General features: G+C 42.3%; 1 protein-coding gene across 8 annotated transcripts in view; it reads left to right on the top strand.

Moving 5' to 3' along the window:
* The window catches only part of MBNL2 (muscleblind like splicing regulator 2), a 156,974-nt gene that overhangs the window by 44,949 nt on the left and 95,673 nt on the right, over positions 1-16,352 (top strand). For all 8 annotated transcript variants that reach the window (XM_032314981.1, XM_032314984.1, XM_032314985.1 and 5 more), the window contains exon 2: positions 2,596-3,369. In XM_032314981.1, the coding sequence (XP_032170872.1) occupies positions 3,196-3,369 (174 nt within the window). In that variant the 5' untranslated portion in view covers positions 2,596-3,195. The remainder of the gene's footprint in view (positions 1-2,595; positions 3,370-16,352) is intronic.

Below are 16,352 nucleotides of genomic sequence, written 5' to 3'. Positions count from 1 at the left end.
GGCTCCACTGGTTTTATTTTAATTAATTAATTAATTAATTAATTTGACAGACAGAGATCACAAGTAGACAGAGAAAGAGGAGGAAGCAGGCTCCCTGCTGAGCAGAGAGCCCAATGCGGGGGCTCCATCCCGGGACCCTGGGATCATGACCTGAGCCAAAGGCAGAGGCTTTAACCCACTGAGCCACCCAGATGCCCCAGCTCCACTGGTTTTAAAAGCAAGTTCACCTCCCTAAATCCTGACCCGCTAAATTCTAGTTGGATTTTCATAGTAACTAGAAATGGCAATCGATTTTTTCCTGGGAAAATAATACTTCCTTACCCAAAAGTATAAGCAAATGGGCACCCCATTCACTGGACTGACTAAGTTGAAAGCCTTGTTCCTGCGTGGTTTTGAGGAATACTTGAGTCATTACTCATTTACCTTCTGTGCCTAAATACGTGTTTGCCTAGTTCTTTCCCTACACCTGAAGCCATGGCCAAGGTTGTGCTGCCTTTGGGGGTGAGTTCTCCTGCATCTTTGTTGTCCTGGAATATCAGACCCTGGTCCATAGGACTCAGGGGCTCTATGAAATATTGTGTAACTCGAACTCGATGGGGCCACCCTATCATTTGAAACCTCATTAGTAGGCCCTTGGCTCCACGAAACACCCAGGCAGGAATGTTTCCTTTCCCTTGTTTCCCTCATCCTTTGTTCTCCACGGGGGTTGGTAATGGGGGTTGAGGTAATGAGGGTGCAGGTCCAGGCTGGTCTGCGAAACCTGACCCAGAGTAAATTTGGTTATTAAACTCCTCTTCTTGAACTGCCTAGTTAAGCGAGTTGATGTTCGCTGCTGGGAACACAATGCTGCCGAACAGACAAGCAGGAGCCTGCCTGTCCCCTCAAATATTTTACACTCGGAGTTAGGTATGTGTCATAGCTCCCGAGCTTGCCAATTTCCTTAAATGCACATACAGTTATTACTCATTCAAACACTTCTGCTAACAAGTAAAAAAGTCCTGGGATGAAGTAGCGTTTCCTACTAGTCCCAAGAGGTGTCCTGCTAAATAAATGTTCTATGATCAGATAAGCTTGAGAGATGCCATTGTTTCTCTTCCCCTGTTAGAGACTCACGGGAGAGCAGACGAAAAGAAAACAAAACAAAACCCTATGGCAAGGAAGCCCGTTCGGTCCGGTTTACCTGCAATTAACGAAACCTAATTACCATAAGACCTACTTTTTCCGGGAACATTTTTGAGCCGTGCAAAAATTATTACTGCCTGAATGTATTTGTACATGCTGATTTTAAATAATCGACTTCCAGTTTCCATTAAATTCTTATTTAAAATTTTTTAGAAGGACATCAAGGCGAGGTATGCGTTGAAAGTAGCTTGTAGCACATAAAATTTATGAAAGTGATCGGTGTCTGATATTCAGTCTTTTATGCATCCTGAACCCAGCCGTGTTAAATTTCTAATATTTTAATGGCTCTGTAGTCCTTGAAAATATTAAAAACAATGAAATATAGTGATTTCAGAAATTTGAATTTACTAATTATATATTTTAAAGGTTTTATTTATTTATTTGACAGAAAGAGAGAGATCGATCACAAGTAGGCAGAGAAGCAGGCAGAGAGAGAAGGGGAAGCAGGCTCCCCGCTGAGCAGAGAGCCCAATGCGGAACTTGATTCCAGGACCCCAGGATCATGACCTGAGCCAAAGGCAGAGGCTTTAACCCACTGAGCCACCCAGGTGCCCCTACTAATCACATTTTTGTTGTAGGAATGTGATGTAACTCCAGCATTCCCCACAATGGAGTAGACTGTGACTCCATTAGAACCTAAACCGAACTAAGCTAAAACTAGTTTGCATTCGTCCCTTGAGTCAGTGAGGCGGTCATCAGTGAAATCGGTCAGTAAATATTTTTTGAGGCCCTAATGGCCATGAACTAAGGCACCAGGGACATGGAAATGACAAATACAAATAGTCCTTACCCTCTGAGTGCATACAGGGTAGAGGGGAATTCTAACGTGAAGGAAGTACTAACAGCAGAGAGGAAGCCTGAGATACCTAAAAATAAATACTAGGGCTTCTACCAGATCCATTTCTAAGTTCAAATCTCTGTAAACCGGAAAGGATATAAGGGATAAGGAGTTCATGCTTCATTCAAAATGCCAATACCCGTATTATCTAGGAGAGACTCATCCCGAATGATTGTTGATAGCTTTCCAGCAATAAAATCAATGGCCTAAATGTGAAATTAATCGGAAGCCACGGTTCGAATACACTGTTTTGGCAATGAGGCACATTAGATGGGATTGTTTCGGAATGCCTAATTATTGTGTCTGCCACACTCATGTGTTTGAGTCATTCCTAACTTTTGGACTGCTGCCTAGATCATTTCTGCAATACGGTTGCAGTTGCGTATTCTCTCTCTCTCTCTCTCTCTCTCTCTGTGTGTGTGTGTGTGTCTCTAATGCATAACTTTCTTCACTAGCCTCTAAGCTCAAAGCTCGAAACTGCACTTTTGCAAATTCTAGATAAGAGCTGAAAACAGTTTAAAGTGTCAGTTCTACCGAGTTTGGGTGTAAGTTGATGTTTTCTTTGTGTTCTGCAGGTTTCGTGATTTAAAAGTGCCTGCGCGAAGTCACTTTTGCTGGAAGCTGCAGCTCGAGCTCTTGTGGCGTTCAAATCATTCTTCCGTCAAAGACACGTTACCCTGACCTTACAGTGGATGAAGATACCTCAATTGTCTGACTTTGCCAACTGCTCGATTTCAAAATTTGGGAAGGTCGGGAGGAAGAAGTCCTGCCAAGATCTGAGCGTCTAGGTGGCTTATTTTCCAGCACCGTCAAGAGCGGTGAGCGTCAGAACTGAATATTCTCCCAAGGAGTGCCATGATCTTGAAGTCACTTTATTAAAAACAGTTGTGTCTGCAGATCGGTCAAGAGACTCGGACGTTTGCAGCCGGAGATGACACTGCGCGTGCTTCTGCTGCGGCCCGCAGTCTTCAGGTGGGGCATATTGATTGATGAGTAACTGACCGCCAACAAATCCCTTCCTCACCGCTTCCTGGGTTGGACTTCACTAAGCAATTTATCACTTACCTTCAGACGCACATGTGGGGTTTTTCACAACAGTAGTTTCAGAATCATTGGGACCTGGATTGATTTCATCATTTGACGGAAACGAGCAGAGTCCCCGGCACTTGAGCACCATGGCCTTGAACGTGGCCCCTGTCAGAGACACAAAATGGCTGACGTTAGAGGTCTGCAGGCAGTTCCAGAGGGGCACCTGCTCCCGCTCCGATGAGGAGTGCAAATTTGCTCACCCCCCCAAGAGCTGCCAGGTGGAGAACGGAAGAGTCATTGCCTGCTTTGATTCCCTCAAGGTAAGGGGATGCGTTTTCTAGGTCACGTCAATGGCACATTGGGTTTCCCAATGGACTGTCTTCCATGGTACTTGTATGGGAGTTCCACAGTTGTTTCTAGGTTTTCTGTTTCTGTTTTGTTGTTTGTGTTGACTATTTGAGAGACTTTTACCCACTTTTTTTTTTATACCAGGCATACATAAATTTTTCACAGACCAATGTTTAAATTAAAAATACATGATGGTATATTTTGGGCCTGGTATGACATTCATGTACCCAAGAGTTTTAAATCAAAGTCTGGCTTGTGACAACTGAAGATAAATATTTTATTAACGTTTGATCTTCTGGAGGTTATATAAAGGTGAAGAAATTGAATGTGTCACTTTTATGTGCCAGTTAATCTGCTTCTCCTCTCGAAGAATTCTCTACTCTTGTGGCTTTCTTTCCTGACCAAGGGCTTCCTGAAATACTTCTTAATAGGTTGTTCATTCTCTCTGGCAGTTTGTCATGGCTAACAGAAATTTTTGAGTCACCCTCAATACTCCCGAGAACCCACTATGTGTAAGTTAACCATCGCAGAAGAAATGAATGTGATTCAAGATGGCATCCTTGAGCTCACTGTCTGGGAGGGAAAATACAGCATGTTAGCAAATTAACTATAATACTAGGCAGAAAGGGACACATGCCTTAAGGGAGAAAGAGACCTCTGTGGGGATCCATAGAAGGGAACGCTAGCTTCTGGCTGGCCATTTCAAGAAATTTTTTAGGAGATTGTAAGAGCCTAAGTATATACTGAGTCTGGTGGGACTTGGGATTGTAGAAAGAGAATTATAATGAAATATCTCATTGAAGGAAATAGGGGTGACTTAACCCATAATTCTTTGAGGTTTATTTTGCCCTAAAATATGATTTCTCTGAATCTTAAGTTGTCTAAGACAGTTCTAATATCATCATGATATAGTTTGCAATGGAGATAAGATACATGGTCTAAAAAGAGCTTAAGGTTTACATGTCTGTAAAACTTCATATAAATAAGCTTACCAAAGAGTTAAAAAAAAGTTTATCCATGCTCTTGGGAAAACTCATGCTGTGGGTTTATAAAATAGTGACGTTAGCCTCTTCTTGGATATCAAAGGGTTGGGTATGTTTGGGGGATAGAAGTTACATCTTATGATATCTGTAAGTCAAAACTGAAATATGATTTCATATACTTAGGTATGTCTTAAAGGGAAAATGTGTCTATACACTAAAAGCAGAAGGATACATTTATAGACCAAGAGAAGTCTTTTAAGGGTTAAAATTTTAAAAATAAGATAAGCTATTTATCTCAATAACTACCCCTATTTTACTACTTTTCACTTTTTTTCATAAAAAAGTTTATTAGATTAGACTTTAAAAGTATGAATTAATTTTCTAGACAGAAATAAATAGATGGATAAATCATAGTTATATAAAATATAACAGTATAAGCACATTTTTATATTAGTATTTATTTTGCTTTTAGTCAAACAAGTAAACTAAGTATGTATTTGCTTCTGTGGTTGTCACCAATGGAAACATCCACTATAAAAAGTAGTGTAGATTAAAAACTAGATCATAAGAACTTCAAGATGTGGAAACAGGTCAGAGATGAGAAATTCATTTTCCAGGGCATCCCCCTTCCTTTGTTGTATTAATCCAAACCTACCTTTGTTGCCTATTTACTATAAAGCCAACGTTTTAGGATTAAAACTTCCAATTCTTTAAACTAGTTAAGGAAATATGAGGGAGATATACCCAGTGTATCAAAGCTAAATATTTCTTGAATGTCAAGAAAACAACAAGTTCCATTTCCTTCTAATTTATCAACTCCCTGTGGATTCACCCAGGACCACAATTGTTTGAGGATTCCAACCTATAGAGAAAGGATCCAGAACAGTTATGTTTAGCATGAAAACATGAACAAAGCCATGAAAATGTGGAGCTTTAAAGATCATTTTCCAGAGTGTCTCGTAGAATCATTTTCAAGTGTTGAAGCAAAATTACATATTGCCTTAAGTTACCCGATCCCTTTGATAGTATAAATTTTCAGATTATTCAGTTTGAGTGTGATGTTATTTATTTTTAAAGTAGTCACAATGTAAAGAATGTGAGAGGAGTCCACAGCCAGAAGAATAAGACAGACCCAAGAATCAGACCTGACCACTTCCCCACTTTGGGTGGGTCACTCCCTTCTTAGCTCTTGTCTCATGGGTAAAATGAGGATATTCACCAGTGAAATTGGCTTGAGCATGTGCAACCCCCAGCACCATGCTGGCCCAATCACTTTGCAAGGTGGTTGTAAGAATTACGAGTTCTTACAGTGAGGACAGGTAAATAAAAAAGATAGTCAAGAATGGTAGCTAATAAGAAAAATTATGACGATAAACATACTTAAGCTGTTTAATCTTATTTACTCTTTTAAATAAGACCACGTCACTCAGTGGAACAAGCCTAAGACAGAAGTGCAAGGTTTGAATGAACTCTGGCTGGTTACAGGCAAATTATTGAGATAAATTACTATACCTTCTTGACCTCAGTTTCCTTTTATTTAAAATTGTTGTAATATTTCCAACTTCAGAAGGTTACTAAAAAGACTCACAGGCCTAAGATGTGAGAGATGCCTAACATAGGGCAAGACATGGTGGGGAATAGTCATGGTAGTTATTTTCCCTTCTTAATAGTATCACAGCATAGACAGTGATTTTGTTGACTGGCTTTATAGCCAAGATGTGTCCAACCTATAAAGCGTCTAACTCTATATGTGTCCAAACTCTTAAGAATCTTTGGTATGAGTACTAACAGCTCAGTGATGCAAATTAGTCATGACATTACAAGAAATCAAGTTTGAAGCAGGCATTATTTTTGTTGTTATTATTTGCTACAAGGTATTTTCTCAAACACTGTGGAATACCTTTATGCACAAAAACAGATTAAGAGGAAACTGTGTCGGCATGTCAGAATAGAGACTGGTCTAGTGCAAACCCAAGTTATTCCTTGTTTTGTTTTATTTTTTGTTATGAGTCATTTGCATCTATGAGTAAATGTCCATAAATACATACTAAACAAATCTGAGGGTGGTTAGACAAGAGATTTGCTGAGGCTTTTGTGAACAAGAGAATTGTACGTACATAAATACTTTCATAAAAGGGGATTCGGAAAATTGAGCAGAGCTCTTATGACAACTGGACTTTATTCCCCACTGTTACCTTTTTGCAATTTAACTGAAACCCCTGAGCATGCATGGCATTTGTGATATTTTTTTTTTAACAGTGGATTTGCTTACATTTTTTCCAAAAAGCCAGAACATTCTGGAACATTGTGTTTTACAAGCTAGGTTAACTTGACAAAATGCAAATTGCTTCGTGAGCAGTTAACTTCCCTGCAGCCTTGACCAACCCTATCTCTGTGCCTTTATAATCCAGGAAACAGTCGCCCTCACCGTTGAGATGTTTAAGATTTTTCTTTCCAGGTTCTTTTCCCTGTAATGGAGAGAGGAACTAATCTGGCTTGTTTTGCAAATTGAAACATCCAGAAAGGAATAAATGAATTAGCTGTAATGCTTTTTGAGATGAAAGATTTGGGTATTTACCACTTGATGAAGTATTTAATATATTTACTTCAACATGTTAATTCAGACTGAATTTAAGAAAGGAAACAATTTTTTAAATCATGTTGCTAGTTTTGACAAAACAGAAGCAAAAAACACTCCTAGAGTTATTTGGGGAAATTGTTTAGACTTTACATAATAAAAATTCCTTCAAAGACAGCATGATTCTTTTAACACCTGAATGAGATGATGTCACTCCCCCCACTGAAGGCCTTCCAGTGGCTTCTGATCTCACCTGAATAAAGACCAATCCTTAGGAAAGCTGTTTAGGCCGTAGGAGACCTGCTTCTCACCCCCAGTAACCTGACTACAGTCCTACCCCTGTCCCCTCATCTACCCCACCTCCTTGCCATTTCCCTGGACGTACCCACTAGGTTTCCACCTGAGGGTGTTAGTATTTGCTCTTTGCTCTGCCTGGAATATTCTTGCCTCAGTTGTATGAGCAGTTTGTTCCTCATTCCCTTCAGGCTTCCGATCAAAAATGCCAATGGTGAAGCCTTTCTGCTTACCTTATTTCAAATAGTTATTTCCCTACTACTGTCATTCTATTTCCTCATCATCTTGCTTTACTCTTCTCCCTAACAATGATCACCTTCTGATAAACCATATCCATACTTCGTTTTTGTTCATTATCTGCGTCCGCTCCATTTTGCTAGAATGTAAGCCCCATATAGATGAGGACTGTATCTTTTTTGACTACTGTTGTATCCCCAGAGCCTAGAACAGTGTTTCATACACATTAGATGCTCAGTAAATAATGTTGAATGATAGAGCGTGTTTATCAGGAAAGTATTCAAGCCTCTCAGATAGGGCTTCCATAATATGACTGTACAGTAGGGTGCATTTCTCAACATAGTCTACGTGACCAGCACCCCCTGGAGTTGTGCAGTGCACAACCTGCACAGTCATGTGCTTTGCCCCCATTCTCAATATCTCAGTAGATCTCAAAATGAGGGAGCTCTGTGCAGGAATTGGAGACACAAGTACGACTCTGGAAGTATAATACACCATTGGAAAATTGACAAATAAATTATTTCACTTTCTCTGAAGCTACATATGATGCAGAAACTGCTTTTTAATGTTCTCTCTTTGGTGCTAAGTTTCAAAAATGGAAAAAAAAATTAGATCCTGCTCAAGTTATTTACAGGATGCTGGCTGTAAGTTGGCTGGTGGCAAATAAAATTTTAGTCTTCATATGTATGGGTGAAAATTTTAAAATTGAAAATGTTAGGTGACCATTTTGGACAGTTCGTAAAAGCATACTAAAAAATGTATGTCATTGGCCTTGACCTTAACTTCATGTTCTTGAATTACTTTCAAATAAAGGGAAATTCTTCGTAGAAATTGTTTGAGTGTTGGGATGCCTGGGTGGCTCAGTCGGTTAAGCGGCTGCCTTTGGCTCAGGTCATGATCCCAGCGTCCTGGGATCAGGTCCAACATTCGGCTCCTCGCTCAGCTCCAGAGCCTGCTTCTCCCTCTGCCTCCATCTGCCTCTGCTCACTTGCTCTCTCTCTCTCCTCTCTCTCTCTCTCTGACAAATAAATAAAATCTTAAAAAAAAAAAAAAGAAAAAGAAATTGCTTGAGTGTTTTTAAAAATACATGCTCAATTCTGGCCTGATTTGAAAATATAATCTCAGTCAATTATTTCCTTACCAATAGAAATCTCTGTAGTCATATAGAGCCCACTATCTGCCAGGCATTTTTTTTCACACCTTATCAGTTCCTTCCAACAACTCTGTGAGGTAAATATTATCCACCCAACCATTGTAGCTGTGGATGCAGATTCAAAATTGTAAGTGACTCACATGTAACTTACAGATGGTGGGGAAGGGACCTACCTGGAGGTAAGTGTGACTCCGAAGCTGCCACCACCCTTTCCCTCCTCCTAACTCATTTTATAGAATAAATCATTGGTCTAATGAATTCTAAGTCTCCTAATATCTTAAGAATATTCATGTTTAACAAGCTTAGCTTATTGAAGTGTCAAAAACATTTTAAATAGAAGCCCCCAGGAATAAACCAGTTTAGGTACTAAAAAACTAAATATTTGAAAAAGAGAGAAAGCAAGGCACATATATTTATTTGTATTTATATTTGTTTACAAACATTATACCATCACTAACTAGGTCTCTGTAACAAGAGTGGTGTGGCGCCATGATGTTGGTGTGTGTGTGCGTGCCCATGTAATTCTGATTTGGGGTATTATGATAAAGGGCAGGACAGATACTACTTTTAGGATTCTTGGACCCACCAGTTCTACTTCCGGCATAAGAGGTCCATTTCCCTGTTATCCGACTTCTGCCCTCCAGGGCAAATCAGCCACTTGCCCCTTCCTGACATTATTCAGACGTCCATGTAACAGTTTATACCCCTAAGTGTGTGTCCCCATATAAGCCCATAAGCTTCCTAAAGGTAGGATTGTGTCTTACTCATCTCTGTGCCCAGGCACCTAGCATGGCATCTGGCGCGGAGCAGAAAGGCGAGAATAGCCATTCACAGAATGCATAAATTAACAAAGCCATCCCCACAGCTTTTCAAAAGGGACTTAGGGATGATGACCAGTGAACTTCAGATCCCAAACGTCTCTGCATGGCTGTTCATCATTGTCTTCAACGTCTCCGTTTCGTTCTGCAAGCTGGCCAGCCCCCGCTTTGGCACTCTGTCCTGCTCTTCCCCGCTTGCCCACGGCACACCCCTAGGTCTTCTATCACCGCATCCTTCCTTCCTGTTTCACCTCTAGTGCGGCCTCTTGCTCTCCTTGCTCCTCTGTGTGGATACTGGCCAAGGCTCAGTGTTGGCCCTTCCTAGGTCAGCTTGGCGATCAGTTCGGAAAGGGGGTCTGCAGCTCAGCATTCAGTTCCCAGCTCTGTGCTCATCCATCACCATGCTGGGTGTACGCCCTTTCCTGCCGACCCTCTGGCTCCAGATGCCCACCAGACACCCCATATGCATGGTCCATACTCACCTGTTGTTGCACGTATCTCAATCCAGACTCTTCATCCTGTCCCCACCCCAAGTCATCAGCCCACTCCATCCCCACGCCCTGTTCCCCAGGCACAAAACCTTAGCTTGATCCTGACCACCACGCTGAGGATCCTCAGGCTTTCTTTTTCCTTCTTGTTTCGGTTGTAGAGAAGTATAGTATCTTTAAGAATGAATAAAAACTACAGAATTTTCCCCCAAATACAGACTATTATAACAAATCTCAAGATTGCAAGGGTTTTATGTTGGCCTCTAGAAACTCTCTATGGACTGCAAGTTAAGAAACTCTCATCTACAGAGCTGACTCATACATGAAAGGGGGCACAGGAAGACCAGAGGGTCATTAAAGATGCTTTTTTGTTATTTCTCTGGGGCCAAGATTAGTACCTGATACCCCCTGATACTCAAGATATTTCTATGCTAAGGAAGAGTTTACCTCTAACTTCTGGAACAAGAGGAGGGCCATTGCTCCCGTGAAGGGCAGTTGGAACCCATTTAAGTTCTCGAGTGTCCTGCTTAGCGATAGCACCTATGTGGTGGGTATGAGTGATGTCACCTTCCTGGGGACACAGCATCTACCATCGAGAAACCTGCATTCGAACCTGTCTAAAATTAAGAGTTAGACAAAATAATCTCTGTATTCATTTCCTAGGGCTGTCATAACAAATTACCAAAGACGGGGCAGCTTAACACAACAATATATATCTTCTGTCAGTTCTGGGAGCTGCAAGTCCAGTCAAGCATTGGCAAGACCATGTTTCCCTTGACGCTTCCTCCAGTTTCTGGAAACTCGGTGTTCTCTGGCTTGTGGCAACACACCTCCAATCTCTGCCTGCAGCTTCAGATGTTTCTTCCCATGTGTCTCTCTTCGCATGGTCATCCCTCTGAGTCTGTGTCTAAATTTCCTCTTCTTACAAGGACAGCAGTTACATTAGGTTAGGGCTCCCCTTTTCTGGTAGGACCTCATATTAATTAGCCATAAATATCTGCCATGACCCTACTTCCAAATCAGGTCACCTTCTGGGGAATAGGGGTTCATCCTTCAATTCCTCTTTTGGGTGGAGGGGGACTTAGTTCAACCATAAGAGTAATATCAAAACCTGGAAAATGTCAGAAATCAAACACCGTAGTCTAATTCATGAGCCCAGACTGGTTTCAAAAACTGTCTCTACACACCGCCCTGGATAGGCATGTGCTATCATCGGAGTTGGCAAGAGAGAGGAGGCTTCAAAAACTCCAATCTTTGGTACTGAGTAGAAGGAAGAGAGATGATCAGTTGATATTCTATGATTACAATATCTGTGTTTAAGACATGTGAAAATAGGTAAAAATATTTCATGGAGAAAAATGGCAAACTTATTTTCTCTAAAAACCAAATGGGAGTAAAATATCTCTTTTAACCTTAATTATATTCTTTAATAATTACATTTATTTATTATTCACTTTGCCTTGGGCAGTGATGCTAACTTTTGTTCGTCTGTGTAGCAGTTTCTTACGAAACCATTTTCCCACCAAAGCTTAAGAAGAAAGACACATTTACCACGATTTGTTTAATACTCTTATTTTTTTCTCAAAATGGAAAAAGCATGTTGTCAGAACCCCTCTTCCTTTCCTTCAGACTTTCAGTTTTATTTTAGGACATTGCTAATACAATGGACAAAGCGAAGATTTAAAGTCAAAGCCCTGACCTGGGGGTCTGTATCTGAGCCCTGGCTTTTCTGTGTGTTATTGTACAGCTCCCCAATCTGAGCGGGCTCCAGGTGCCCCGACGACTCATTCATTCACTCACTCATTCATTCATTGATTGCCTCTTTCACTAAACAAGAGGTGTGAACCAAGATCTGCAGAGCTCAGCAGGAAATAGGAGGGAGGCACTGTGCCATCACCATTGGGGAAACCCAGGGACCAGTGCGGGCTGCAGAGGGGAAACTGAAGAACTCAGGACCCCCCTGAATATGACAGCTACCACTCACCCACGCACAGCTGGGGCCTGCCTTATGAGAACCCTGGGATTCTTTTTTTTTTTTTTTTTTGAAGATTTTATTTATTTGAGGGGCGCCCGGGTGGCTCAGTCCTTAAGCATCTGCCTTCAGCTCAGGCCATGATCGCAGCATCCTGGGATTGAGCCCCACACATGGATCCCCACACATGCGGAGCAGGAAGCCAGCATTTCCCCTCCTAGTCCCCCTGCTTGTGTTCCCTCTCTCGCTGTGTCTCTCTCTGTCAAATAAATAAATAAAATCTTTAAAAAAAATTTTACTTATTAGAGAGGGAGACAGCACAAGCAGGGGAGTGGCAGGCAGAGGGAGAAGCAGGCTCCCTGTTGAGCAGGGAACCCAGCGCAGGGTTCTATCCCAGGACCCTGTGGTCATGACCCAAGCTGAAGGCAGACACTTAAGGGACAGAACCACCCAGGTGCCCCAGATCCTGAGATGCGTTATTTTGGTGTAAAGTTTCCCAATTTCTAAACCTTGGCAACCAATTAAAATATTTTTAAATCCTGAAGTTCAAACAAAACGTACCTACAGGCTAGATTCCATCTGTAGGCTGCCATGTTTAACTTCTGTTCAAAGCCAATAAACAAGTATTGATCGTGGGCCAGGGGTCGCTGGGCACTGGGACTAGAAGAGCGTACACCCCTCCTCCTGTCGGTAGCGATCACGAAGGGCAGACTGAATTTATCACCTGCTCTGAATCATCCCTGGAAGACTTTATGCACATCGTGTTGCTGAATCACTCTCTGGTTTCCCCTTACCTCACTGGCCATTCCTGCTCTGTCTTTCTTCCTGAGTCCTCCTCCTTCTGACCTCTAAATGCCCGCATGATTCCGGGCTTGGTCTTTGAACAGCTCTGTGTTTCCTCACAGCCACAGTGACCCACCACCTTACCCTTGTAACTCACCAAGCGTGATCTTGCCTCGGAGCCTTGGTACTTTCTGGCCCATATTCCAGAGAATTGGACCCCTAGATGGCCTCATCCAACCAATAGCTCTACGCATCTTTCGTATGCTGAACATTTCTTAATTTCTAACTCTGGCCCTGATTTCTCCCCTAAGCTCTAGACTCATGTGTTCGATCTCCCGCCTGACATTTTTACCTGGATATTTAAGTCACCTCTCCCATTCAGTACGTCTACTAATAAGCTTTTGGTTTCCCCTTCAACCTACTTTTCCCATTGTCTTGTTCTCAGAAGGTGCTGTTTATTCACCTGATCAAATAAAACATCTTGAAACCCAGCTTCAGTCTTCTCTTCCCATTACCACCATATCCACCAGCAATAAGTCCTACTTTCTCTGCCTTCAGAAGGTATCCTAAATTCGATGACCACCCTGGCTGCAACCACCACATGTCACATATGGACTTTTGTAACAGCCTATGGAATAGCTCTGGCTTTTGCCACACCCTCCTTAAGCACAGTGACAGATAGCTCGTGTCACTCTCTTCCCCAAATCTTCTAGGAGCTGTCTGTTTCATTTCTGACCTCACAGCCCCTCTGACCTGCCGCCCTCTGGCCCCAGAAGTCAACCACGCTCCCCCTCACCACTGAGCTCCTATCACACTGGCCTCTTTATCCCTTAGGACCCTCTGCACCTGCCTGCTCTCCACTTGGAATGCTCTTCCCCCCACGGAGCTGCCTGCCTTAGGTCTTGACTTTGGTCTGGGCTTGGCTCAAAGGGCACACATCTATCCACAAAAGCCAGCTCAGAAATTATCCTGATGGAATGTGATCTATCTCTGTAAGGCACGGGGGTCCCATTGTTCTATCCCTGTACCCAGCGCTCGTGGGGTGCCCTGTCATACTTGCAAATACATAAATGTATTCTTAAGTCTTACACTTGTAAATACCACTACTCTCACAAAATTCAAATCATTTCCCAGGCTACCTACTGCTTAATATTTTCCGTCAATCTACAGACAGATAAAACCTGAAAGCTAAAGGCTTTTTACAAATAAGCTCTTTGCTTTACAACCCGAAAGGTGTTTCTGGGTCATGCTCATGTTTCTGGCTGCCCTGATAGACAGGTCGCATGGAGACTTCCTCACAAGGGGCAGCAGCGAGCTATTAAAATTCACAGATTGGCTCGTTGGGCCACTGTGGGCAACTCAGCAGTTCTGAAAGCCTGGTTAGAGACTTATTCTGGGTTTGGACAATATTTCCACTAGTCTGCTATAAAATAAGGATGCTGAAAAACTTTTAGTTTTATTTCATTTTTATTGTGGTAAGAACATGTAGCACCAGATCACCATCTTAACAAATGTTTCAAGGCACGACCCAGTATCGTTATCTATAGACACGCTGTTGTCCTGAACTTCTCTCTAGAATTTATTCATCTTGAGCAACAGAAATTGTTTAAGGTACAGTTTTTCATGAAGAGAAACTCTTTCAATGCAAATCTTATTTTTTTAATTCAGAGATCCTTTCTTTCTTTCTTTCTTTCTTTCTTTCTTTCTTTCCTTCTTTCCTTCCTTCCTTCCTGATGATCATAATATTCCTTTTGTTTCTAAAGAGGTTTTTGTAACAGATGAGCTTTATTATTTTTTTCCCTTAGTAGACCTACTCAGCGGAAGAAAAAGTGAGCCACTCTTGTGTCCGTTTCCCATTCTACTAAGGAATTGTTACTACTCCATAAAATTCAAAGGTAGGGCCCTAACCCGTCCATACTCTCTGACTCACCACCATCAGACTCCCTTGTTTGAGTCATGCACACAGGAAAGACTTTGTCATTAGAAAATCGCTGGTGGGTCCACACGTTACCTGAGAGGAACCCAGAAGTTCCTCAGGCCTTTTTGTGTTAACGAAGGAGAAGAACTTGAGATCCATCGAATAAGCAAATTTTCATGGCGGGTGGAGGTGGGTGGAGGGGGACAGGAAAGGAGCCTGACCAGAGACTTTGAAACCTGGAACAGACCTAGAACATGTCTGTTTCAGTGTGCGGGAGCAAGTCCCCAAAGAGTCAGAGGCAACAGGCATCCAGTGCTAAGGTCTAAGCCACAGCAGGGGACTGGCTTCTGGGGCCAGGGAGACCGGGGCCCCTTGGGGGATCTTCCCCAATGACAGACTGCACATGGTGTGTAATTTCCTTGTGAACTGACCTGATGATACTGAGTATCATATTCTTTCCACTTGCTTGGGTTCCATTTCCTTTGGCTCAAAGATTATAGCTTAGTCTCTATTCCTCTTTTTCAAGACCATCATGACCAAGAAGAATGAAACTGGCAGAGGAATCCTTCCCCCAGCCCAGCACTCACCTTTGGGATTCAGGGGGTGGATGTTGACATATTTATTTGTAATTGACCGTACCTGGCCATCCTGCCTGACCCGCCAGCACCTTGAGAGTATGTCTGATGAGACCATTTCTTATGACTGAGGTGGTGATAATGTTATGGCTAATGGGTGGTGAGACCCTTCAAAGATGAGCTATTGCCAGGAGAAGGAGAAAGGGAGAGTAACTCTGAGGTTTTAACCCAGTTAAAGCAAAACAAAATGACTGGTTTCAACTGGAGGCATGTTTACGTTTCACTTAGTCTACTGTCGTCTTATTTAAGTGACATCTTGTATTCTTTTAAAAAACCATCGCTTTTAGTTTTCCACTGAATAAGGGATATGGATACCAAGGCACATTCGGGATCCATCTTAATACAAAAGCGTGTTTGTTGAAAAGTAGCATGCAGCCCACCTAGGCTTTTCAAAAATACCCGTCTGGTCCGCATCTCAAATCTCATTCAGAAGAACGTTGCAAGTGCTCCCAGTTCTCCGTAGAATCATTAATAATGACACCAAAGGTATTATTTCCACACCTGCCATGAAACGAAGCACTGACCCAGATGCTCGGGAAATAAAATTAATCATCAGCAGCCTCATTTGAGAAATTTAATTCATATCGCTTCTCTCCTGCTCCCGTCGGGCGCTTGGTCGTTAGCGGGCATGAGGATAGCAGGAAAATATGGGGAGAGCAGAATTCTTAATGAAGAATTCTAGTAGATCCAGATGTTCGGAGTGGTCTATAAAGCTGCAGAGAAAGAAGTTTCATTTCCTCGAGCACTTCAATATCTTTGTTCATTTATTTATTCTAGAGGCGTCTTTGGGCCGCCACGGAGTGCTGAGCGCTCTGTTTTAAACAAGACACAGGCACCTTGTTCCTGGGGAACTCACAGTGGAGTAGAGGAAACAAGAGGAAAGTAAACAAACTAATCAAAGAATCACAACTTCTCCAGACTGCTGTGCATTCAGGAAACCCTGAGTACCCGCAGAGTGAAAGGCAGTGGGCCAAGCCCTGGCAATACAACTTGTTATAAATTCAGCACAGTTTCTGGACCTCACGGGGTTTTTGTTCTAGGGAGAGTGACAGAAAACGGAGGGCCAGAAACAGTCCCCTTCCCACCCCCACCCCCC

The sequence above is a fragment of the Mustela erminea genome, chromosome 15 (genome assembly GCF_009829155.1).
Source record: "Mustela erminea isolate mMusErm1 chromosome 15, mMusErm1.Pri, whole genome shotgun sequence".
In the NCBI taxonomy this organism is placed as follows: domain Eukaryota; kingdom Metazoa; phylum Chordata; class Mammalia; order Carnivora; family Mustelidae; genus Mustela; species Mustela erminea.
The sequence above is the reverse complement of the archived record's forward strand: the minus strand, read 5'-3'. Positions and strand labels throughout refer to the sequence as shown.